The sequence below is a fragment of the Amphiprion ocellaris genome, chromosome 17 (assembly GCF_022539595.1).
Source record: "Amphiprion ocellaris isolate individual 3 ecotype Okinawa chromosome 17, ASM2253959v1, whole genome shotgun sequence".
In the NCBI taxonomy this organism is placed as follows: Eukaryota; Metazoa; Chordata; class Actinopteri; family Pomacentridae; genus Amphiprion; species Amphiprion ocellaris.
The window spans coordinates 26,444,194-26,470,549 of NC_072782.1; the positions used below are offsets into that span (position 1 = coordinate 26,444,194).

Consider the following 26,356-nt stretch of genomic DNA (forward strand, 5'->3'; position numbering starts at 1 on the left):
AACATGCATCCCTGAAACACTTGGAACACAGGCCTTTTCCTAATATGCTCAATATTGCACAAAAAACAGGCTTCAAAATATGTTCCCAGTGAGAAAAGACCAGACTGATAGGCTGATCTCTATTCTTTGTTATGTAGCCTTTGGGCCAGTGCAGGAGTTGTTGAGGCGGAGGACACAGAGGAATGCAGGTTTTCTACAAATAACAGCAGCTAGTTTGACCCAAATTGCATCAAAAATTGCAGTCAGCTCATGTTTTTTTCAGGACAGTTCTCAAAGTAAGGTACCTGGCAATATTCTACTATAGAAAAACCCGACAAATCCAGATGACTCCTTTGAGTGAGCTCTGGTGACATTGAAAAGTACAGACTCCCTTTTTAAGGAAAAAGCGTCCGGCAGAACCAAGTTCAGAGAGGGTGGCCATCTGCCTCACCCAGTTAGGGTGAGGGTAAAGAAAAGAGAGCAGCAAAGGCTTATAGCAGCATAACTAAGTGGTGGTTCATGGTCACATGAGCAGCCTTAACTATGAGCTTCATCAAAAGTTTTAAGTCTTATTTTAAAAATAAAGAGGATTTCAGTGTCCTGAACCCAACTGGTTCTACTGGAGAGGTCCATGATGTTATCTGTACACCCATTGGCACATCACTAAAAGGAAGTGCTAATAGATAAGATGACATGCTCTAAATGGTGCCACTTTGCAAAAGCATTGTCCTTTAAAGTCTTCAAACAAAGAAATGCACACAATGATTATCTTCTGAATATGGCAAAAATTCTTATAAGATGCCAAATTTGAAAAGCTTTGGGACTAATGTCCTATAATCCATAGAACAGGCAGGTCTCTCTTCTGTATCATAAAAATAAAAAGTCATGCTTGTGTTCACTGACGTGGCCCTAAAGTGGCTGAAAAAATCTTCCTCGTTATCTTCCCTCTTCTAAATCTGTTTAGCACACAATGCTGCTTATTTAAATTACTACTGAAAGATCCAGCAGCTATATTGAGCACATGTATCCATAGCAACAAGTGTAGGGTTCTGATGCTTGTCTCACTATTGTTATAGCTGATGGTGTGCCTTTAATCTGCCTCCAACCTTTCACCTCCATACTGTCCTCTCTCCGCCGATGGGTTCTGACCCCTGTAACCATGGCAGCAGAAGATTGACTTCATCGGTTTTAGTTTTTCTACAGCGGTCAGTGGTGTTGTAACACTGTGCTCTTTGTGTAACCCGTAAGTGCTAAGGGCTCGGTCTTATTAAATTAATCATGCCGCTCTGCAGCATGGCTACTCTTGACCTTTAACAAAGAACATCTATGCATTTCATTCCACCGATGGACAGACGCATAATTGATTCATCAGCAGGTTCTGCACTTAATAGGGTCGGACACACGTAGCGCACAGGCCACGCTGGCAATAACCCCGCTCTCAAAGACTTATTAATTAGCCTGAAATATTGATGCTCGTGATGATCTACAACGTGTGCTGCAGCGGTGAGAAAGAGCACAATGATAATCTTGTCTCAGTAATAACTTTATTTTTTTTAATGTATGTTAAACCATTTCATTCGACAGCATCCCAGAGGAGAAAATAATGCAATGGGAGGACATATGGTGTCATAAAAACAACAGCATGTTAGAAATAAAACGGCAATATTGTCACCAAAAGAGAAAAAGAGTAAAATGGCAATATTATAGCAAACAATAAAAATTAATAAAATGGCATCATTAAGTTCAGTGGTATGGAGGCAGAGGCTTCTAACTGCTATATAGGGAAGTGTTTAGAAATGGATTTTAACTTGAGGTGAAGAAAACAAGATTATGCCGGCAGACTAGATGTTAGGAAGATCGATTTTTCTGTCGTTGTACTCCGGAGCAGCCAGAAGACTTAACCTGGTGGGAGTCAGAGATCTCTGGAGGTTCGCTATTCTCCAATGTGCTCTAATGATTCATTAGATGTTTTGTCAAATCTTTTGTAGGTGACATGGCTGTTCTGGATGCAGCAAGTATATGGGAAAATGCATATGTGGGTGACTGTGTGTCATTTTAGAGTAGTGGAGGTCACTTACACACCTGAACGATTTCCATATTTGCAGTGTTATGTCAGAAGAACTCATGTAAAGTGAGGTAGATTGAGGCTTGAAGTTGCCAATATGGTCTCAGCTGGAAGTGCTTGCTATAAATTATTGGCATGGAGATTCCAGGACAGGTATATATTTGTGAATCGTGCCCTGGTTTGCATTCTGCTGCACCATATCTGTTTCCAGAAGAGTCAGGTAGAGTCCACACCCTTACCTAATTGAGGTCTCACAGGTTAATGTGCTAAAGCGGGACTGTTCGCCCTCCCTCTGGCTTTCGGATGTCGAGTCTTCGTGTCGCCTAACTGAGAGTTTTCCCCATCTGGAATGACTCCATCCTGGAGTTGACAAAGCATGAAATGGGGGTGGATCTGGCACAGTCGCCAAGGGACTTTTTCCTCTGCGAAAAGGCGCACATGGATTTCCATTCCCAAGCATGCACTGTCACGAGCCCTTTGTGTCACTCTTCTGCAGTTTATTTTGCTCCATTAATCCCTTGGGCAGGATGACATGAAAAGTCAATAACTTGAAAATTGATGGGGCTCAGTTGAGGTATTTTTTAGCACAAGGCAATAAGTCCTGTATTTTTTAAATTAAGCTTTATTACCACATGGACCCAGTAGGGATAATCTGTTTTATAAATTGAGATAGACAGTAGAAAAACATAGATTAATATTATTTCATTACCTTTCGTAAACTGCATATTTCCATTAACGTGTCCTATATGTTTTTACATTAAGTTTTATTACCACATGGATCCAGTAGGGACAGTCTGTTTTATACGTTGAGATAAACAGTAGAAACACACAGATTCATATTATTTCATTAATGTCTTATAAACTGCATATTTCCAATAGCACTTTACTATAAACAGTTTTTGGTATAACAATGCTCACAGTGGTGTAAAAAGCGAATTATTATGCATAAAGAACAACATGTTGCACACATGTACAGGATACATATAACCCTGCAATGTGCGAGCATCACATAAAGACCATAATATACCTAAAGTACATGCAAGCAAACTGATTCTCTGCATTTATGTTCAGCTGTGTGTCTAAATATTGTCTCCTTGAAAGTCAGTTAAATCTCTTATAAGCCCAAAGAAGCAGCCACATGTTACGACTGACTCATATGCAGTGCTGTCTTTTTGTGTTCTAAATGTGTTGCACAAAGAGTTATGTGGTATGTGAAATAAAAAAGAGATTGCTGTTTGTTTCGTTTTGTTTTCCAGCTGAGGGTGTTACGTAATCCCATACACCGGGGAGTAATTACTGCTACAGTGTCCTTTGAGAAATGAAAAAAGACCTTTCTATACCTAGAGTGCCTTTATATTTCACTTTTTCACCAGCAGTACTTCCTGACTGGCTTATAATTTAATATTGTTGGTACAGAGTGCAGCAGTGTTTACTTCAAGGTTATCAAAATGTTTGTGTCACCTTGTTAGCAGAAGAGCCAAAGAGATATGGTTCATGCCCCCAAGAGTTAGTATATTGGTATCCCCATGATATTCCTTGAAATTTCTCACTTCAAAAGGAAACAAGGGGAATAATTCCACTTTTGGACCAGAACTATACTATACACTCATATTTCACTGTCCATAAAAACTCATATAGTTGAAGCAATCAAAGAAAAAAGGAGAGGAAAGTTTCAAGTTGGTATGCTGTTGCTCCAGGACAATGGATCAGCCAAATGTGGATTTGAACTGTTGCCTCATGAACTTTAGTCATCCAGCCTACACCTTTTGACTTCTGTTTCCCAGATTGAAGTCATACTTGCATGGTCGCCATTTTCGGTGACGATGAGGTCATGCATGTTGTTGAGGATCATTTGGACGGTCAAGATGTGACCTTCAATTCCGTTTAATAAAATTTTATTCATATGCCGCAAAATTCTCAAAATATCATCTCATAACACTTCAAATAGGAAGTGGTGATAGCGATGGTAAAGACCTTACCGACTTTAAAGAGAGAGATGTATCAAATCCAAAGTTTCCTTTGAAATTCCCTCAGAGCAAACACTTGCCAACTGTGCCACAAAACAGAAAAACCCAGACAGAACCAGGTTTAGTGAGGGTGGCCATCTGCCTGGACGTGTTAGGGGGAGGATGGCGGTCCCTTCTTCTGCAATGGAATAGCAAAGTTTGAACACTGGTCAACCATTGCATTGAAGTTAAAGGAAAACTGTGGAAAAATAAGAAGAACTTTTCTCCAGTTACACTTTCTGGTGAGACGGAAAAATTTTTGAAGTATGTTTGTACGTAGAAAATATCAAAATATGTCAATTTAATGCAATGGATGTACATTAATTCTCCCAAGAGAATAAACTCTTTGACCTCCCCTGTAGGAAAAGCTTTGCTTTTCAGTTACCTTCATTAATGACTGATGATATATGGACGACAAATTCACTGATATGTTAATTATGTTGTCCTCCATGTTTGCATTGTGAGGTATAGCGATGTCTTACGGCCATTTTTGTTATTCTTATCATTTTCCAACTGCATGGATGCAATGTGGTTCTAAGGCCGATTTGCTGCAAAAAAATAGAAAATTTAAAACAACTTACCATCTTTGAAATAAAACATATTATTTGTATAGAACCTGTGAGACGGTCAAGCCTCTGGGGATATATGCTCATTAGCTCTGCTGTAGTGAGTCATCCTCCATCCCTCCTCCACACCGTTGCAGCTTCATGTCATTGAGCCCAGGCTGGCGAGCCGATAGCGTGCGAGCGAACTGGGCAGCCTCTGGTCTGTCATTGTGTAATCAGACAGAAAATCAGTCCTAATTCATGAGTCCTCTGGTCCTCCACTCCCACTCTCTATCTCACTGATGCATTATGATGCACACACACATGCACACTTGCACACCTACACACACAATCGTACATAATTGCATTTGAATGATTTATTAATGTCCGCCCAAACCCAAGGGATAAAGAGACAAATGGTAAAGTTGTAGTGTGACGGTCTCACTACACCAACTACAAATATGTCACTGTGTTTTCTGGCTCTTCTTTCTAAGAATTTGCACATCAGCACACACCATCAGCAATTACATAACCTAAATCTAATCTTACACTAAACTAAGTCGTCATATTAACATGTGCAAATAACATCATGTTTTCTTGCTATATTTGTCCCGAAAAGAAAATAAATTACCGCCACATTGTGACTCTGTCCACAGAATTATGTCCCTAATACAAGACCACATATGCACACACACATTTACTCCGAAGTCCTGACACACTGAAACATTAACCTTGACCATCAATAATACATGCCTAAGCCCTCACCCATTAGAAAACCTAATTCTAACCTTGAACTTCAGATCTAGAAAACGTTTGCCCCCAAGCAAGTGTCCACTTCATGCTGATCTCTTGGACATATGAGGTCAATCTGAATCACGCATGGGTATATCCCGCTCTACCAAGAATGAACAGAAGTTGACAGTGATGCCATTATTACACAGTGCAACTAAAAGCCATCTATAAATGTCAACAAAGATGTGCTTTAATTTCAAATCCGAAGGATTATAATTAGTATAATGACTAACAAACAGTGAAAAAAAATAAAAACGAAGCATGCAGATGCTTTTCTATTCTGACATAGAAAAAAAGTTTCAAATTTCATTGCTATTTTTCTAATTGCAAAGAGTTAAATTTAGACATTTGTGCACAAATATGTTTTTTAGTCATTCAGCTTGTAATAAATTCTCAAATACTTAAGGACAATGATAAGATGGCAGGACCAGTGCAGAGACAGTCCTTTGACCAGTGGCTATAAAAGTCCACCTTAAAATGCAGCTTTGTTCATATAATAAGATGCCACAGATGACAAGAAAAAGACGAGAATGGGCTGTTGGACGCTGGCATGTCAGCTCCACAACTCCACCATCTGCCTCACGATGCTCTGGACGATGAACGTGACGCTGTCGCCCAAAATGTTCGCCAATTTCACCAAGCCCATGTGATTCGTGACTCGATTGTTTCATGACATCCACTCTGTTGTAGAAATGCAGTCTGTTTGAGCAACAAATGCTTATTCCCCCTATGTAAAAAAGAATGGATAACATTTTGTAAAATGTGAAATGTCCTGAAGAGACACAAGAGGAGACAAAACGACACAAGACACAAAAGAAAAGTGAGCCACATGACAAAAACAAGACAAAACTGCTTCAACGATACATGAAACAACACAGACAAGACACAAAAAAAACAAGTAAAGAAGGGCCAAATGGAGGAGATGGAAGAAAGAAAGAGAGGAAATAGTTTGGAGAAATATTCGAGGATTGTTAGAGAAAGGGCAATGGAAGGAAAGGTAAATCAAAATGAAATAAACTGAAACTGAGTACAATAAAACAGGATAGAATACTGAGACTAGAAACTTTGGTATTGAAATCAGACTTTTTAGGGAAGATCCAAAAAAAAAATCATTATTTGAAATGTCATCACGGCAGAAGACTGTTTTTTTTTTTATTGGTTCTAATGAACTCTCATCCAATATTTAGACGAAACTTACAGGTTACCCCATCAGGTCCATGTTACTGGGTTCATTGTAGTTGTTTATGCTGAGGATCAATACATGTCGACAGTGAAGAAAAGCCAATCAGTTAAGATGCTCATCCACTGATTATAAATATGGAGGTTTTAGAGAGACAGAGATGATCTGGAACAAGTAGAAAAGATAAATAGGTCATAGAGACTCTGCTGGTTAATGAGTCATGTTATGTTGGTAGAGGTTTTGCATATGTTCTGTTAGAACTGCTATAGAGCAGCCATAGAACTTACAAAATTGACATCTAGTTGTCTAAAATATAATCAAAATGAAACATTGGTCAATCTTTAGGGTTAGATATAAGCAAAGCTCACATCAGTGAGGCGTTTGGAGATTAGATTTAAGAGCCTGACAACGTGAAGATGCCCCAAGGAGGAGTGGATTTAAATCAAATCAACGGCAAATAGCAAGCTTTCAGTTAAATCTAGCGAGCTCTCTGCTGAATCAATCGGTAATCATTAATAAACAAGCATCACATGTATCTGTTTTGACTGAGCAGCTAAATAAGCAAGTGAGAAATGAAGGGGCTTTAAATGACATAACTAATCAATAGGAAATGTTCCAGAACCAGACATGTTATCACTAATCAGCACCGATAGATACAAATGAGTAAAAACAGCCCGATGATGGGAACCGAGTTAATATTGATTGTGGAATTCAATACTATTTTCTTATAATAATTACTAAAGCTCATTCAGAATCTCCTACCATGTTCTGCTACTGTAGACCTCTCTCATGTATTACTGTCTGTGGGATTAAAACTAAATTAAGTACATCAGCTTTTCTACAAGCCTCTCTTCCGTTCGGCACATCCATACTGTATTCTCAAAGTTCAGGGAGGAGACGCTGATGGGACGGCATCAGCTGGCCGTTGTCCTCCCACGCTGCCTCCTCAGAATTCAACATGAGCCACTTTTGCTTAATGAAGAAAGACGAAGCGCAGAGCCGAGAGTGAACCAAAGCCACCTCAATTAAAACTTCAAACAACCGCATGAACGTTATGAACTGAATATTTGATTGAGGGCAGTTCTGTCTTCTTTCTCTCTTTTTTTTATTATCCCCTATTCACATATACAGTGAAAGGAGGAATATTGTAGCTTTGAAGGCTGATGTAGAAGGTCCCATGTAGCCACGTCACAGTGGAAAGAATCCAGCAGCTAACAGCACTTTTTAGCCCTGTGCCCACAAATCTTGTTTCCATGAATTAATAAATATCGAAAGAGCCCTAAAAAATAGCCCATTTCGGGGACTTTAAAGTGAAGTTGAAACTTTTCTTGTTTGAATCTGGTCGGTTTGGGTGAAAGGACAACAAGGTTGCAGCCCCCATTCGGCAGGTAGGGGTGAAGTGAATCCTCAAATGGGCATATTTTTGTGCCGGGGATCACACACCGATATGTTTGGAGGAGGTGTATTCATTCAAGAGGAAATCCTGGTTTCTGCTCGCCCTCGCTCAGACAGGTCAGAGTACAAAACAGCAATCCCTTGAGCCGGAGGGCATTAACCGTCCCGCTCAAGGACGTTTAAACTGCCTGCTGGGCTGCTGCTCTGAATGCGTGGTGGCAGCAGAGGTTTAGATTCCTACCTAAAGGTGGAGGTGGAAGGTGCATTTGTAGGCCCGACGTTGCCACGATGTGCCACTGTTGCTTATCAATGCTCATCAACCACTGGGTGTGACATACAGCTCATAGAGGCAATTAAGGTCCAATTTGTGCTGAAAATTGATTCTTTCTTGGAGTCGTAGCTCAATCGAAGCTGAATGCACAGACGCATATTGGTAGAATCGTTACACGTTTGAGGTTTCTTCATTATCACAGTCATCCGGTGATAATGTCGTCCTTTCAGTTTTACCAATTTGCCAAAATGCAAGCAAATATAGGCTAAAACACGAAGATGTGGCTCTAAAGTGCAACTCACTGAATCCATTGCGGCATAATACAAAAGCATGATACCACCTGTGCCTCAGTACATTGTAAGTAAATGGAATTTTGTTTAAACAAACACGATGTTGCCAAGCGCGTCCTCTATTATTTATCAGTCAGCTCTAGCTTTATTTATTTACACTGTTTAATATTTTATCCCCCTTTTTGTGACTTAAAGCTCCCTGTTTTTATTAAACTACACCAACAAGGGCCCATTGCCAAAGCAATTTCCCCCCACTGAGGTTTTCCCCACCGTCTCCATAAGTTTCCCAAACAACAACTACTGCTTCTACAGAGCAGGGATCTTTCCCCAGAAGACGCTTCTCCTCTCCACAGCAACCGTCTGAGCTCCGCTGGCTGCTCGCCTAATTAAAGGTCAGTTAGCTAGCTGGGTGCCCCAGCAACATAAACACATTAAAGGGAAATGCCACTTAATAGCACAGCTCAGCGGAGGCTTTGTGAACACTGGGTACAGCGTCTCTCCCCTTTGCCTGGGTCACCAGTATCACTCTTGTGAAGGATAATGAGCTCACGCTGGTTTTGACTGCTCGGTGTCTTTCAGCTGTCAGGGAGTTTGAAAGTGGACATGTGAGCTGTTTTTTGATTTAAGGTTGGTTTGGCTGTTCAACTAACGTGTGCATGTGTTTTTCCCCCAGCGAGCACGACGTGGGCGAGGATGACATCTACGACTGCGTCCCATGCGAGGATGACGGCGACGACATCTACGAGGACATCATTAAGGTGGAAGTACGACAACCCATGGTGAGAATTTTGAGTCGCACCCGCTGAACTGTTGTCATTAGGACAGACGTCTCGTGCTCTTTCGGTAAATTTCCTTTTGCATGATTTCATTTCCCCATAAATATAAAGCCCATTATTGCATTACAAGAATGCAAGGCCGCTAAGGAAGCACCTCCGCTCACTTTTTTAACCAATCTTAGGCTCTTTTTATGATCTGCATTGTCATTTCCGTTCTATATCTGCATGACGTTGTGTCTCTGATCGCTCTTACAGTAGATGTCTCTCTCATAACCGGTAATAAACCTGACTTGCTTTGCCTTTCTCATGCTGCAGATCAGATACATGCAGGTGAGTGCTGCTGTGCTCGTGACTCACACCACCCTGACTCTCCTCCGCCACCTCATTTAAAACTATCAGCATCCCGAGAGGATGATATGCCCGATTAGCTCAGCTGACCCCCCTCGCATGGCGGCAGAGGAAAGAGACCCCATCTGGTTGAAAGTGTGACTCAGGGCCTGTGTGACTTCAGTGTTAAACTGACGTCAGCGAGCGACCAGCCACCAGCTGCCACGTAAAAACCAAATAAACATTGTCCGGCTGGCTTTGAGCCCCGCTTCTCTGATTGGTTGATTACATGCTGGATTAAGATCTGCATTGGACTCTGCATTGTTAGCTCCACTTTTTTTTTTCTCTTTTACTATCAGCTCTGGTTATCAAATCAGCGGCCAAATCTGCACCAGATGGCCTAGTTAGTTCTTCCTCAGCCGAGCTGCTCATATCAATGCCACGGCACAGAGAATATGTCGACAAATGAAGCCTATGTGTGTTTGCCACGGTCATTAGGGCGACTTGCTTCCAGTATACTGCTCTTGCACACGTCATACATGGAGACTTACTCAGACTTCAGGTCTCATGAGAAACGCCATATGTAGACGTTCATATCTTCCTCTGCCCCCTCGCAACTTGCCTGCTTGCATGGTTCCAAGCTGTCAACCTTGGATCCATTTCCATATATATGCATATGCCTGTTTAAACCCACACATACAGCAACAGAGACAAGCTCAGTGACTTTACATGCCTTCCTTTCTCTTCCAAGTCCAAATCATCGCCACTGATTTCATTCCAGTCATGCTGCCAACTGCAGGCAGTTCGCCAATCTGTATGTGAATGTTTCTCAGTTGATTTTGTGTTTAATCGCAAACATTTTTTTAATGGATGGACAGCACTGAGCTGGCTCATGTTCACACTCATCATTGGTCTCCTTAACTGTACAGATGTTTATGCAGTTTTAGCTTTTGGGATGCGTTTTTTTTCTACACTATTAGCTATCAGTTTCCATTCGTTTCCCATGAAAATCAATTAGCCAAACCCACTATACCCCATTACTTCATAGGAACGTACCTCAGTAACAATGGGGGGAATATTCTGGTGAAACAAAGAACAGCTGACTCTTCAAACCTGCTTGAGTTGTGTAATCTGTCACAGTCAACATCAAGGCTGCATTCATCTTGTCAGTGTTTCATTATGGTTGCATGGTAGAGTAGTTTAAGTGTAAATTGAGTGGAAGTGATTGGATTGGAAGGCTGCACTGCATTATCCCATGCTGATAATGCAACTAGATGGATTTGATGGATTACACCATCTTCACGAGTGTACTAATAGATTTTCATACTGCTTGGAAATGAATGGAAAACAATGGATACCTAGAAGATTGTAAAATATGTATTAGAATGACTAAAACATGGAAGCACAGGTTGCCAATGGTATGTAATTCGCTGTAAATTGACTAAAACATGTAAAACTTCCATTGCTGTCGTCAAATTATGAATGGGTTCTGTAGCAATGCATTCCATTCATATATTTACTAGACATAAGCCAAGGTTTTATTTCTTTATTGATTATGTGAAAGTCATCACTGAAACACCAATGACCATGCTAAAAATAGCAAATGTATAAAGGTAAAAGTTAAGAAAATCTTAAAAATAAGGAGTTGGTCTATAATCCAGAATTATGCCATCTGATTGTACTTACTCATTATATTGTGTTTCTAATTCTTTTTGTAGAAAATGGGTATGACAGAGGATGACAAGAGAAACTGCTGCTTAGTGGAGATCCAGGAGACTGAAGCCAAGTATTACAAGACTTTAGAGGACATCGAGAAGGTGAGTTTATGAATATATGTGAATCATACATGTGAGTTTGTTGGTAAATGGGTTCATTTTTTTGACTGGTAACATCAAAAATAATGAAATAAACATTGTTGAAACATACACTATCCACATTTTTCAGTTATTTTCATGTATGGATAATTGTCTCTCAGTCAGATTTTTAATTGTTGATGGTTATTTGTTTGTTTGTTTTTTTTAATGACTGACGTTTAGAATGTAACGTGTCCAGTATGTACAGTGTCTTTATTATCATTATTATTATTATTATTATTATTGTTGTTGTTCTTCAGATCCACAAAAACTAGCAGCCTTCAAATTCAAATTCCGAACACCATCTGCAACTGACCCAAAGAGTGTGTAATGATACAAATCCATAAATAAAGCCCATAGTCCAGTATGTAAATGAGTTAATGATAGAACTTACTAGAGGTAAAGACAACATTATTAGTTTGTTGTTAGAAACGATATATTGTCTTAGAGACAACCCAATTATGAACAATTCAAAATGAAATTAGAAACAATTATGCATCTTTGAGTTACCATAAAAGAAATTAACGTGAAAGTGCCAAACCCATTTTTCATGTCAATCATTTTGATGGTGAGAATCGTGCGACTGAAAAACGTTAAAACGGGCCTTTCATCCTAGCACAAGCATATACTGTCAGAGGCGCCTTTTTTTCTTTCTTCTTTGTTGGTGTCTCAGGCCTGTGGGCCTCGGTCACAGCATGGAAATGTCAAATATCGGCAGATTCATTGGGGAGCACAAATGTCAGAGGAGCTGATCGATATAGCTATTATTGGCTCAACCCCTTCAGGAGATGCTGATCCCTGCAGCTTTAAGTGCATATCACAGGTAGCTACTGTAGGAGAAGTTGTCGAAAAGTGACTGTACTTGTTGCGCATTTATGCTGCAACTAATATTTGAATCACATAAATTCAACGTAATTTTCAAATAGTTTTAAACAGCTCTTTTGGGTATGTTATTCACCCTTCCTTCGTACTGCTGTTGTTCTTTTCTGCTTTGTTGCAGCACAGCTGGTCAAAACTGATCTAAATTTATTAGGCATGGGCTTAAGAAAGTCTCATAAATTACCTATAACAGGACAAGCATCTTAGCATGTTTTATGATTAATAGCTTTGCCAGGTTGCATGTGGAGTTTAATGGTGTAGACGGCAGAGTTAGGACAGGATATTATAACAGCAGCAGGAGCATGAGCATTTACACTGTCCACTGTATGCATTCATGTGCATTTAAAAAGTGTATCGGGGACTTTTTAGAATGTAATTCTGCACTTGCATTGCTCAGAAATGTAACGTGATTGCATTAGTAATCACTTCTCTCAACGCTGCCAACAAATGCAAGCAAAGCCAAGCAGCTTCCGTGTAAAACAGCAGATTCCGTGTGTTTAAAGCGTTGTAAACTCTCATATGCACACATATTCCAGCTCTCTCATTGTAATAATTGTCGGTGTAACCATTGTCGAGATCGGCGCTGCTAACGCATCAGTTTCCATGTTGACAGATTTCATTCGCGATTTGATGGAGCGCCACAAATCATCCGCTCCACTAATTTCATTAAACTAAATGTGTATCCTGTGTTTCCCCACATCAGAATAACACGAGTCTAAATGAGAATAAATAACCTTCTCGTGAACAGAGGACTCGTAAAGCTTAATTGAGTTGGGGTTAATAAAGACTGTCATCCCTTCGTTTGCTTCTTAGTTGATCTATTTGTTATCATTATGATGATGAAATGTGACAGCCATAAAACTGCGTTGGAGAAATAACAGGCAGTTTTGTTCTGTTTTTTTTCCCCTCCGAGCGTAAGTGCAACATACACAGCAGCTGTGTATGTTTCAGGCTGTAACACTCAGTGTTACAGCCTGAAATTAAATGACTTTTACAGTGTAGCCTGGGTATTGATTTTCCATGTTGCTGCAGTTAACTTTCAGTTGTTCTGTCCTTCAAGCACATTCTCACAGAGCTACTAAAAGCTCAGCTGCAGCTTTATTTAATCTTATGAGCACATTTTTGAGATAAAAAAGCTGCCAGTTTCAGTTTTTACTTGGAAATTTACAGATATTTGCTATAGAAAATACTGATTTGGCTCTTGTTTCTCTTCAAGAATTACATGATCCCATTGAAGCAAGTCTTGAGTCCCCAAGACATGGAGGCTATCTTCGTCAACCTTGAGGTGAGTAACCGCTCAAGCAAAAGAAAATGATGTCTATGCAGCACGACTGGAGGTTTCCTCACATTGAGTGAATAATTCATGATGTGTATGGATGGCAGAATGAATGACAGCATGTGTGGTGTATATGTAGTCTATATTAGAGGTGTAAAGACATGCAAAATTCACGATTTGGTATGTACTGGAATTTGAAATGTTGTTGAAAAGTGGTTAATAGCAATAAGCCATGGTATAAACGTTGATATTTACTTAAAAAAAATACCACAATCAATCATTGATCACATGAATGCTCCCAAATAAAAATTTGTGCTTGAAAATACTAGTTTTTCCAGTTTTAGTGTCTTGGCTAACATGAAATTCCTCACAAGTCACTGATTTAACCCCTAAATCCTCATCGGTGTTGATCAAATTAGGAGTTTCTCCATAAAAATAACCCCTCACTACCTTAAAGGTGCTTGGAAACAACTTCGTAGTCTCCGCTAGACTTTTCAGATCTGTGGAATCCCTGCCTCTGACTCCACTCATCCTCTCAGTGCTTGCTGCAGCTATAAAACTATTCCAGTCTACGCAATAGCAAGTTGTAATAGGAAGACAGAAGTAAAGAGGGAGAGCAACAAAGGAGGGAGAGAGGAAGGGAAGAGGAGGTCATGGGAAGTCAGGTGGGGGCAGGTACAGGGACCTGGGAAGGGGCCGTGAAAGCATAAGTATTTAAACCCAGAAGCCAGTATTTAGTAGATGCACCTTTGACGCCAATTATAGCATTGAGCCTGTGTGGGTAGATTTAAATCAACCTTGCACATCTGGACACTGCAATTTTAGCCCATTTTTCTTTGCAATTTCCAGGTTGCACAGGGATTGGGAGCAAACAGCACCAAAGTCCACCTCCAAAGCCTCAATTGGAAGTGGAGGTCTGGGCTCTGACTCGGCCATTAAACAACATTCACTTTGTTGTCTTTAAACCACATCTGCATAGCTTTGGCTGTTTGCTTTGGGTCATTGTTTTTGCTGGAAAACAAATCTTCTACCAATTTGCAGTTATTTTGCAGACTCCATCCACTTGTTCTCCAAAAATTCCTTTGCTACCCCTCTGCCTTTACAAGCTTTTAAGGGGCTGCTGCTAAGAAGCGTCCCCACATGGTGATGATGCTGCCACCACCATGCTTCACAGCGAGGATGGTGTATTTGTGATGATGTGTAACGTTTAATGTCTGCCAAACATAGCGTCTAGTCTGATAGCCCAAAAGCAATTTCAGTTTCTTCTTCCAGTTGACGTAAGAGTCCCCCACATGCCTGCTTGGGAATTCTAGTCAAGATTTAATCGAGTGTTTTTTCAACAGTGGCTTTCTTTTTGTCATTTTCCCCTACATGTTGACTGGTAAAGAACAGACAACAGTTGCTGTACGCACAATTCTGTTTTCACCCTAATTTTTGTCATGAAAGCTAATAAAATTGACTATGATTCAATTTGAAAAGCAACAAAATATTTTAGCGCTGTAAATCAACCATACATGTTCAAACCGGAATCCAATATGGAAAGCCTCGCCCTGCAAGTTAAAAGGATCAGGTCTTTAGGTTTGTTCCACATGAAGCCCCAGAAGTCAATCTGTGTTTGTCAGTTCCAGTCACAGTGCTTATTTCACTCATAATGTGTCTTCTGGCAATATAAAACACCATATGTTCATGTTAAGAAAATAAAGCACATGATTTACACCAGAGGGAGTCTTAAAAGGATAAGGTTGGCAAAATTCCATTTATTTCTTATTGCAACACATCCAATTAAATCACAATAAAACAGCCATGAATTGAGTCTTTTGTACAGCACAGCTCCATTGTTATATAAATACTATTAAAAATGGCCGACACATTCCTTCATTTCTGTACTTTATTTGAATCAGTCCCACATATATGATCTCGGTAGCATACTGTTGATATTTGGGTGTTTTAATATGCAGCAGAAAATACCCCCCATCAAAAGCACTTTCCAATAACATATGTTTTGTTAAAAAAAAAAAAAAAACTACAGTACAGAACCTCATACCTTTTTAATAATGAAGCTGTATATGCTTGAACTGTTTTTGAAGATTTACACTTTATGGCAGAGAGCCAAAGTCAGTGTATGAATGGAAAGTATTTAGAGGCGGACTAATGCATTGCCGGAATAACAGCAGCCTTATTAATGTACTTGCAAGTACAGGGTCTGTAGACTGCAATTTAACCTACTGAAGCTACATATTGAAAGTGTTGTGGAAGTTCAGCAAGGTCAAGAGAGGATGAGGAGACGGACAGAGACACACTGGAGACTCAGATTTAGGTTGCCAGCAAGGTTTACTGATATCAGGAGAAGTGACACCGACAGAGCAGCAGTACATGCAAGCAATGCCAGCATCAGTTCTCAGGATTCTCTCTAATCTTCTGGTATATATTGTAGTTGGGAGAGGGGTCAGATTTAGGCTATAGACCAATATGGAGACAACTTGTCTGCTCAGTAGCATCAGAATAGACAACATCTAACCTTGACCAGAGCAGAGAGTCCTGGCATATCTTCCTTCTGCAGCGTCTGCCTGTCGGAAGGCCATATACTTCTGTCCCTCTCAACCCAGCTGGCCAGCGGCAGATGGGCCCTCCCACATGAGCCGGGTTCTGCTCAAGGTTTCTTCCCGTTAAAAGGGAGTTTTTTCTTGCCACTGTCGCCTTAAGGCTTGCTTGGGGGGTTCAGGCATATGGGTTCTGTAAAGCATCTTGAGACAATTTGAATTGTAATTGGCGCTATATAAATAAAACTGAATTTAAAAATGTAATTGAATATTAGGGCAAGATAAGGTCCGAACCTGAAGATGGGCTCAGGCCTGCAGAGGTCAAAGGGGAACAGGGATCAAAGGTGGTAACCTGCTCTAACCTGTAGGATAATTTGGGATGATGTCAGCTAACAGCTGCAAGGAAACGCCTCAGAAAGGGGAAAGAGTCATTTTTTCTTCACAGAAAGGAACATTGTGTACTGAATGTTGCACACCTAATGTACACCTAATGTGCTTGTATTGTTCCTACCTAGTGTGTAGCTGTGTATAAAGGAAAGAATAGTGATCAAAAATGGACATATCCTAACTTTTATCATGATGGTTTCTCAGGATGTCATCAAAGTCCACTTCGCCCTGTTGCGAGCCATCGACCTGAACATGGTCAGCGGAGGAAGCGGCCTGGGGAAGATCTTCCTCGACTTCAAAGAACGGTAAGAGTCTTTTCTGAGAGCTTGCTACGTTTTCACGGCAGTTTCACAAAACATCACTCGCGAGCAAACGCAAGCACAGGGACGCTACGAGCCTCTTATGGTCAGCTGTCCGTGGTGCTGAAGAGGAGGATGCTGCATGTGTTCAGTGCACAGATACAGTATGTGCTTCTGTGTGTTTGTGCACATGCTGTCTATTTTTGTGTTCTGGATGTAGAGTGTTAAAATCCACTTACAGCTGAGAGATGGTGGCATTTTTCTGCCCTTTCGAATTTAGGAAGGCTGCATCAAGTTGAGTATCCAGAGATCAGTGGGAGGATTGAGGGGATTAGTGTTCAGAGAATAAAGCAATTAAAATGAAGCGTGTTAGTGGGAAAGCTGAGAGAGCACGCAAGAGATTGTTCTCCATCGGAGTGCATAGGCTCGAGATTCCTTTGCGTTTGTCTCACCACTTACCCAACCACATCATATTTACTCTGTATTCTTTGTATTTGTTGTTCAGTATGTAGTAGGAGTCCATTCATTTTTAAAAATAATAATAATGATGATGACATGGTTCACATTTTTACTCACTGCTGGCTCATTTTTCACTGTATTGTACAAAGTCTTGCACTTTTATGGAAACAACACAACCATGGTTAGAGGTAGAGAGAACTAGAAAAATTTATTTTGTGCAGTCTAGCAAAGATATTTGGTCATAAGGGAAAAATGTTGAATTTCTTCTATTGTTAGATTCATAAAAATGGGGGGGAAAAAACCACCTTGAATCAACATTTTTCAAGTGCCCACAGGTGGTACTAGAAATAAAATGTGGCTCTACATACTATAGGTATTGTGCTGCTCAAGTTATTAAATTGCTTTCATACTTCCTTCATACCTCCTATTCGCTCCGTGTAAACACAGCCTGAAATTCAGCCGAGTTCAGCCAAAAAATCTCCAAACAATACTGTCGTTCTTACCTGAGCCAGTAATTTTTGACAATTATTTTTAAATGAGATGTATAATAAAGCAATACTTTATTATTCAGTCATACGTTATTATAGCAAGGACCTTCTGACAGATGCCCAGCAATTGCTTCTGTATTTTACAGTTTCTTGCGCTGATAAATTCTGTAATCTGGATATTTATTCAAAAGCAGCTTCCTTTCAAACCTGCCGGCAGATTTTGGGGTTCAGAGGGCTACAAAAAGAAGTGACAAAAATTCAGAAGTGCAGTAAGAATAATACACTGTCTCTGCAAATCAGTCTTTCTGGTTCAACCACATGCTTATCTGTTCTCTTTCAAGCTCAAAAACGCTTGAAACGTACAATTTGTTGGAAACAACTTGACATATTCTTATTACATAGATTGTTTTTTTTTTATATATATATATATATATATATATATATATATATATATATATATATATATATATATATATTTATATATATATATATATATATATATATATATATATATATATATATACACACATATATATTGTGATTCTCTTCTAGAAGTTATGACGGAAATGACTTGATAAGGAAATTTCAGCTGGGTGGAGATTAGAAAACGCAGTGAATGGGGAGAGTTATTGGCAAAAAGGTTTTCCTCTCAGATAATCTCCATCTTGCCCAGCTGCAGAGCAATGTGTGGATAATTTGCATCCCTGAGGGGAGCAGTGATTGGCCTCCCTGCTGCGCTAAGTGCGGCTGCGTCATCGGTAATGGTAATGATGGCGCTGATAGGCTCTGGCTTCGGTTATGATTCCATACACCGCTATGGATATGCCACTCTTCTGGAGTAATGCTACCATTACTGCAGAACTGAGTCACACGCTGCACTGTGCACATATATGCACGTACCTGTTCTCGCATACATAAGTACATATTATATTCCCGTGCGCAGTGATTATATTTTTTTCTCTCTCTCTTTGATGCTTCCAACCTGAAACAGTCACAGTGTTTCTTGAGGCGATGTCAGTTTGCATAGGTAATAGGTTCGCCGCTGCCTCTTCCTCGAGCCTGGGGAGCCTCGTAACACAAAGTCAGTGTGACACAACAGACTCTATTCTTACTAATAGACAGAGACAGCCACATATTCTCTGCCTCTGTCTCACACTCGCATACACACACTCCTACTGTTTCTCCTTCCTCATTAAGCTCACTGGACTCTCTGATCTGATTGGACTACACTTGCACGCGATTACAGATAAGGTCCAGATAGCAAAAGGTCTCCCGCAAAAGGACTGGGGAGGTTATGACATGTGCAAGTCAGAGGATGCACATGCAGAAAAACAGAAAATGCAGGAAGTCGCAGCTTCTACAGTTGCATCAGTTATAATGTATATTGAGTTGATTGGGAGGGTTTTTTATTAGTTTTTTCGATTTTTAAGGTGGATATAAATTAGTTTTTCTGTTTTTCAGCATAATTTGGATTTGGTTTGTCATTATTTTAGTGTAATGCTCATGAAATTACTTCATAAGACCGAAATTTCAACTGTATGGAGATTAAAAAGCACGGTTAATGGGAAGAGACAAAAAAGGCTTTCTTTCAGATGACCTCCATCTTGCCCAACGCATAGATCATTTGCAACCCAAAAATGCAGAAAATGAGTTTCACTGGAAACCGCAGCTTCTACAGTTACATCAATTGTAATGTGTTTTGAGTTGTTTTGGAGGTGTTTTTTTAATTGTTTTTTTAGATTTTTCATTTTGTTCTGTACCTTACTTTTTCTGTAACTGTCTCATGTCTTGTGACTTTCCTTGGAAACCTCAGCGTCTACAGCAATTATAATATGTTGATTTGGGGGTTTTTGTTATTTGTTTTTTTAGTTTTTTTGAGGTGGGAATAATTTAGTCTTCCTGTAACTGTCTCAGGTCCAGTATAATGTGGGTTTTGTGGATTATTATTTTAGGGTAATGTTAATCTAGAAAATTATACCAAAAATATCATTGATAAAGTAATTATAGCTACACGATTGGCCCAAAAGATCATTCTCATTCATGGTGGTTGAACTTTTCATTCCAAAACCATGGGAATTAAGATGCTGCAATAACAATCTCCTCTATTCTGGGAAGAGTACATTTTTGGAACATGCCTGCTGGGATTTGTCCTGTTTAGCCACGAAGGCATCAGTGACGACCACAGATGTTACATGATGAGGCCTGGCTCGAGGTTGGTGTTCCAGTTTATCCCAGAAGTGTTGGCTGGTGTTGGGAGGTCCGAGATCTGTGGAGGCCTGTCAGGTTGTTCCAAACTGGGAGAACTAGTCTGTGTGGACTCACCTTTGTGGTGGGAATAACCCAGTCTTCCAACATAATTATCAGTATTACTAGTGTTATTGTTCCAATAAACTGGAATATTGTTACTAAAATATTTAATTACACTTTAGTGTGTTTCCATCTCTGGGTCTTGTTTCAAGATGACGCCGTCCAAACCCTGTCAGTCCTATAGAGCTTTTTTTAAAGGAATTTCTTTCAAATGACATTAATTTGTGACATATCACAAATATGTTTAAATTTAACTATCTTACTGCTTTACTGTTGTTTGTTTTCAATCAGTCAAATTGTTAGACATGTTGTGAACCCTAACTGTGCCGTTTTCCCAAACCTTACTACATAATTTTGCTCATCTAAACCTAACCGCAAATGAAAAACAAAGGTAAGAGTAATAGTCCTACATGGCACGTGAGCCTTCTTGAGTGAAAGCCACGTTCAGTACTTGTGCAACCAAGTCACCACACTACACTGTATTCTCGGGTACATTTTAAAGGAAATGTACTTTCTGCCAGATTAAATTTGTTTGTAACATTTCTTTGCACTTCATTTTACTGCTTCTCTGTTGTTCTTTATCTATTCTTTTCAGCCAGACAATTATATATTACATGGAGTGGGACTTGTTAACTCAAACAAAAACAAAAACCAAAAAAAAAAAATGGAGGCAATGCTTCCACCGTGTAGTGAAAGGGTAGTACCATGATGTTTCCTAACCTTAACCAAGCTGTCTAACAAAGCTTGATATTTTCCTAAACCTAACCATATAATTTTTGTGCCTAATCCAAACCAGAGTGCCAATGAAAACCAGATGTAACCAGTGAGAGAAAATTAAAGTTAACTCTGAGACTGATGGTCTCTTGTGGGACATGAATAATGCCTTCTAGGTGAAGATCCGGTCACTGGTGTATGCCACCGTTTAGCGCTCTTTGTTCTTTCAAACGGGGCACCGTTCCCACCAAGCCACTGGTCACAAATTATGTTTATTTTTAAACAAAATTGGGTTCCTTTCTAAACTTTCATGAGAATCTAAGTTGATTGTATAGGAATGTAATTTTGTGGAGACAGTGTTGCTTGTGCCACGATTCACCTCTCGTATGTCTTCAAAATCTCAAAATGGATGCCTTTCCTAGTACATCCCAATCGTACCTATACAGAGTATTTACATTTCTTTCAGAATATAAATGAGAATGCAGTTTAGTTGTACAGGACGATCATTTTTAGAAGACTAGGGTATGGTGGGCATCATCTTGAAGTAAGACTGCCTAGTTCGAAGCACACAAACCTAAAATATAAATATATCTTGTGGCATCATTGGAACAAAGAGTTGGGGAGGTTCACATATAACCTGTCTGGTTGTTTCATAATGGATTTTAAACCTTCGATCTGTGACAGAAATATCTAACATTTACCTTCCATTCATAAACAAATTTGCAGATGACACGCCGCTCATTGTTGGTATTTTACCTTCCGTGGGGTTATTTTCAGACAACGATTCATTAGATTTGCAGATTCAGTGCGTCACCGGCTTTCACTGTGTGTGTGTGATTGACGTGTATACCGTCCTCGTTATGAACCACTGCAGTGTCCTTCCTCTCCGTGGCGATAAACAGCAGTGACCGGGGGATTTGGACTCGCACGGCAACGGTCTCATCAGGCATCCTGGCAGTTTTCCTGAGGACCTGGCTCAGCATAATTAATTTGGTTATCTATACTTGTAAGTCCCCGTGACCTTTACAACAATGTGCTTGTATCTTTTTTTTTCTCACGCTGGTGCGAAAGATGAAAAGCTTTTTTTTTTTATTTGTCATTGAGCAGAATGCCACGCTGAAAATGTCACTGCTTTATCTTCTCAATTCTCAAACAGCCAGACCTGGGCTGAGTGGAAAAGTGCACTCAGAAGAAGCTGTATAAACTAAATGGGCATCTAAGTGCCCTCTTGTTGATATACTCATTTGTGACATTCCCCCAACTCATTTCCAGAGCAGTCTGGCTCCCAGATAGCGATGCAGCGTCTAATCATGGCTGCACTACGAGCCTCTTTAGTGAAGATTTTTCGCTCCATGTTTTCCTCCATTTGCTGTGTGCTGGATATGTTGAGTGGAGGTGAGGGGGTCCCAATGCCATGTGTCAGAGAACATTAGCTGGCTCCACAGCCTGTCACTTCTGCTTTGCGGGGAGATTTCCTGGTTTGGCTCTCAGGGCTCCGTGAGGATGGAGGGGGTAAAAGGCCCAGGGCACAGTTTCTCAAAATTACATTTTCTGTGAAATAACATGCACGGCAGCATCCTCATTATGGAGGAGACCAGCACAGCAGGGCGATATTAGCTGGAACTGAAAAGAATAGAAGCGTGAAGTTTTACTGCAAACTCTCCAAGCCAAAGGAAAACTCTGGGGTATTTAGAGGTTGATGCTTTGTTTCACCCTTTTTCTTGTTTCTCAGTTGCACTGCTGCAGGTTTTCTAATGGCTTTTTCTTATTTGTTAATTAACTTGTCAAATTTCACACTTGCTTGCTGTTTTTATGTGTTACAGTACATATTTTATGAACATTTAGAAGTTTTGCGTTACAAAAGTTCACAAAAAACTGCAGATTTTAGGTCGCCCAGGTAGCTCAACTGGTTGAGCGGGCGACCTATGAACAGCGGCTATAGTCCCCGACACAGTGGCCTGGGTTCAATTCCAGCTTATGGCCCTTTACTGCATGTCTTCCCCCCATTCTTCTCCATACTTTCCTGTCTGCCTCTCAACTCTACCTATCTAATAAAGCCAACAAAAGGCCAAAAAAACCTGCAGACTTTACACTTCCTATCTAATTTTCTGTTGTGAATGACAAAGTTTTATTTGTTTCTTCTTCTTTGTTTTGCTAATGTACAAACATTTGGACTGTTTCTGGCATCTTTGATTCTGTTTATTACAGTCATTTGTAACATAGCCATGTGTCACACTATACAGCAGTGTAGTTTTTTTACTCCGAAGCAACAAGCGTAATTTGCATTTAGTTTTATTTAAATTTTTTTCAATATTTCAAAAGCTTGTATTAAATATGCGTTAAAATTATATGGAGCCATGGCATTCAGTTTATTTGTTTATTTGTTTGTTTGTTCTTTTTAATTTATATGTATTTTTTATTTTCTATCTTCATTTTTTTCAAATACCCCCTTTTTTCTTTTTTATGACTTTCTTCCCTTTTTGAAAAAAATTTCATTCTTTTATTACTTTTATTGTCATTACTACTATTTTTTGGTGGTATTTATATACTGCATATGTGTATTTGTATACATAGTTTTGATACAAATTCTTTTCTTTTTTTTTTTTTAAAGTAACTGGCCAAAAATGTTGATGTGAACGAAGAGACCGTGACCAACCCATGTGACTTCAATAAAGTTTAAAAAAACAAAGAAAAAAAAGTGCTGAAAAAGTAGTAATAATGTTATAATGTCTCTGAATATGTAATACGTGCTCATAATCTTGTGATATATATCCATTTTTTTTTTGTTTTGTTTTGTTTGTTTCTTTTTTTATTATGTAATTTGTTACCCCTTGCCATTATTATGAAGAAGAAAATCAACATTTACTCATATGGGTCTATACTGAATTTCTTAAAAAAAAAATTAAAATTTGGCTTAACAACTCTCATATTGTGACAGATACTTTTGTTGTTTTGGCTGGGATCCTTGTAGTTGTAATTTATTTCAGATTTTTGCTCCTGAACTCAGAATTTGTCATTTTTCTAGTAGATTTTAGTGTATGCACAACAGAATTCATAGCATATCGCATATATCTAAGCAGAAATCCACATCGACTGAGGGTAGAGAAACAGTGTCAGGAAAAGAGAGTGCCTTATTTATCACTGTGTCGTGGACTAATTACAGCTGAATGGTTGGGAAGAGTGGATGAAGCTGCAGTGTTCCTGTGTGTCATTAGCCGTTTTGTTCCGCTGTCTGTCTTCAAGAAGAGCACAGAGCTCCCAACTGCTCTCTCAAGTCTCAGATGAAAGGCTGTTATTAAACATGTTATTGTTTCCTCAAGTATCCAGTTTTTGTTTGACTAGTTGTGTGATTTTGTGACCTTGTTTGGGCTATTTTGGTGCCAGAAAGGGACGTCTTCCCCTCCCAATTTTTTTTAAATAAATTTTCTGAGCAAATTACTGTATTATTTTCAATATAGAGAGTGTTTTATTACCTGTCCGAGGTGCTGAACACAGCATCAGTTGGAGAAAATATTGGAAAATAATCTGAAATTAACAATAGTACAGTTGTACTTTACTTTTTATTATTTATTATGCCAGCATTTACAGAACTCCCTGAAAATGTACTGTCATTATATATTTTTGAGTTCCATAGATCATATTTATTTTATTTATTATTACTTAATCAGGCCTTTAAATATGTATAGCTAGTTTTTTTTGCCACTCTAAGCTGAAAGAACACATACCTGTAAAATATTAGTGATATGAAGCTGTTATGTAAAACAGGTTATGTGGCAACATTAGCATTTAATTTCAGGTTGTGTTTGCTGCTAATTAATGACCCACCTTTCAGCTCCAGTTTGATCTCCACCAACTGTTGAAAATAACTTATGTCTTTTTACTTTTCATATATTCATCCCACACCTTCTGGAATCGAACAGGAATCATGTGCTACTTAAAGCAGCTGCCTGAAAACAATAAATTAATGAAGTGTGCTGCAAAACCAAAGCTATTAGCTAAAAGAGGCTAGAACGTATATTCACAAGCACACACATTAAGAAAAAAGCAACAGGCACCTTTTAAACTCAGCCAGATGAGCAAAGGAATTACTGTTTTGATCATTTTCATGCATTTAGTCCTTGTCATTGCTGCAAGTGGAGCATAATTTGGTCCCTTTCCAGTAGATTTGCTTCATCACGGCCGTGCACTGATGAATATGAATGCAAACTCAACAAGATCTAGCCTTCATGCAAACAGGCTAATGGACAATACTGAGCATTTTCCATCTGTATCGCTTCCAGAGTGGCTGCTTCACCGTCATTCTGTCACTAAAAATATTTCCATGAAATCGCATCAGCTAAAAAGTCTTCATTTATGGTTGCAGAGGTTCTTTGCATTCTTGTCATGGAACAGCTTCTTAAAAAAAGAAGAAGAAGAAAGAAACCCTTCATCTTGCATTATGTCCTGATAACTCACTCTATGATTTGTGCCTCTGACCGCTACACTGCTTGGTCGGCTCCTTGACTTATAATTGATCATGGCTCCCATTAATCTCAATGACTTTGTCGTCCTGGAGGAGCTGAGGGGAGCTGTCTCCCTGAGTGTGGATCAAGTCTTAATCAGGGCCTTGTTAGCTCAGGGCTTAACCAGAGCAGGAGCGTCACTGCAGGGGAGCCTTTACTCCAACCTCTGCCTGGAATCCACTGATCATCTCCGGTTGATCTCTGTGGAGCCGAGGACGATCATCTGACGAACGGCTTCGACAGAAATACGGTGTTCAGAGTTCCACCTCTGGCAAAACACGACACTGACTCACGGCCTTAAACACAGTGCTAGAGTCGAATTTTTCATTGAAAGTGCACTTGAGTGTTTTGGGGTCAACATATTGAACCTGTGCAGTGATAATTTAGTTTATGTCAATATTTGGTTCAACCAGCAGCAGCAAACTTGTCAATTAATGCACCAGGAGCCAATTTTGGGTTATGTAGATTTCAGAAACACCATGTGACACACCAACGTTCTAGTTTCACCACTTGCTGTTACTTTTGTGGGGGGATTCTATGCATAATCAGCTCCTTTTTTTGTTTTTATTCCCATACATGGCTCAGATTTTCTGTGATTTAAGAAGTTGTTTATAGCCGAGTCTACTTGTGCTTTACAATGGCAAAGACATACAATCAGAGAAGTTATTTAAACTTAGACATACATTAAAATCATAGAAATAAAGCATAAAAGCAGGCATAAAGATCATAGAAGCGCATTAAAAGTCAAGAAAATAGATTGAGCATTTAAGAGAAAGCTGCAGTAAACAATCTGGTTTTCAGGCCTGATTTAAAAGAGCCGACAGTTTGAGCAGACCTCAGGTGTTCAGGAAGTTTGTTCCACAGCTGAGGAGCGTATTAGCTGAATGCTGCTTCACTATTTTTGGTTCTGGTTCTGGGAACACACAGTAAACCTGTCCCTGATGACCTGAGGGCTCTGGATGCTTCATATGGAGCTAATAAGTCCAGGATGTATTTTGGTTCAAGACCATTCAGTGCTTTTGTAGA

General features: G+C 39.5%; 1 protein-coding gene across 12 annotated transcripts in view; it reads left to right on the forward strand.

The window, feature by feature from the left end:
• The window catches only part of vav2 (vav 2 guanine nucleotide exchange factor), a 238,718-nt gene that overhangs the window by 181,383 nt on the left and 30,979 nt on the right, over window positions 1-26,356 (forward strand). For 8 of the 12 annotated variants that reach the window (XM_035944796.2, XM_023262937.3, XM_035944794.2 and 5 more), the window contains exons 5-9: window positions 9,197-9,302; window positions 9,615-9,629; window positions 11,345-11,443; window positions 13,575-13,643; window positions 16,766-16,866. In XM_035944796.2, the coding sequence (XP_035800689.2) occupies window positions 9,197-9,302; window positions 9,615-9,629; window positions 11,345-11,443; window positions 13,575-13,643; window positions 16,766-16,866 (390 nt within the window). The remainder of the gene's footprint in view (window positions 1-9,196; window positions 9,303-9,614; window positions 9,630-11,344; window positions 11,444-13,574; window positions 13,644-16,765; window positions 16,867-26,356) is intronic. The other 4 variants (XM_023262938.3, XM_035944798.2, XM_023262941.3 and 1 more) reach the window with 1 other exon arrangement.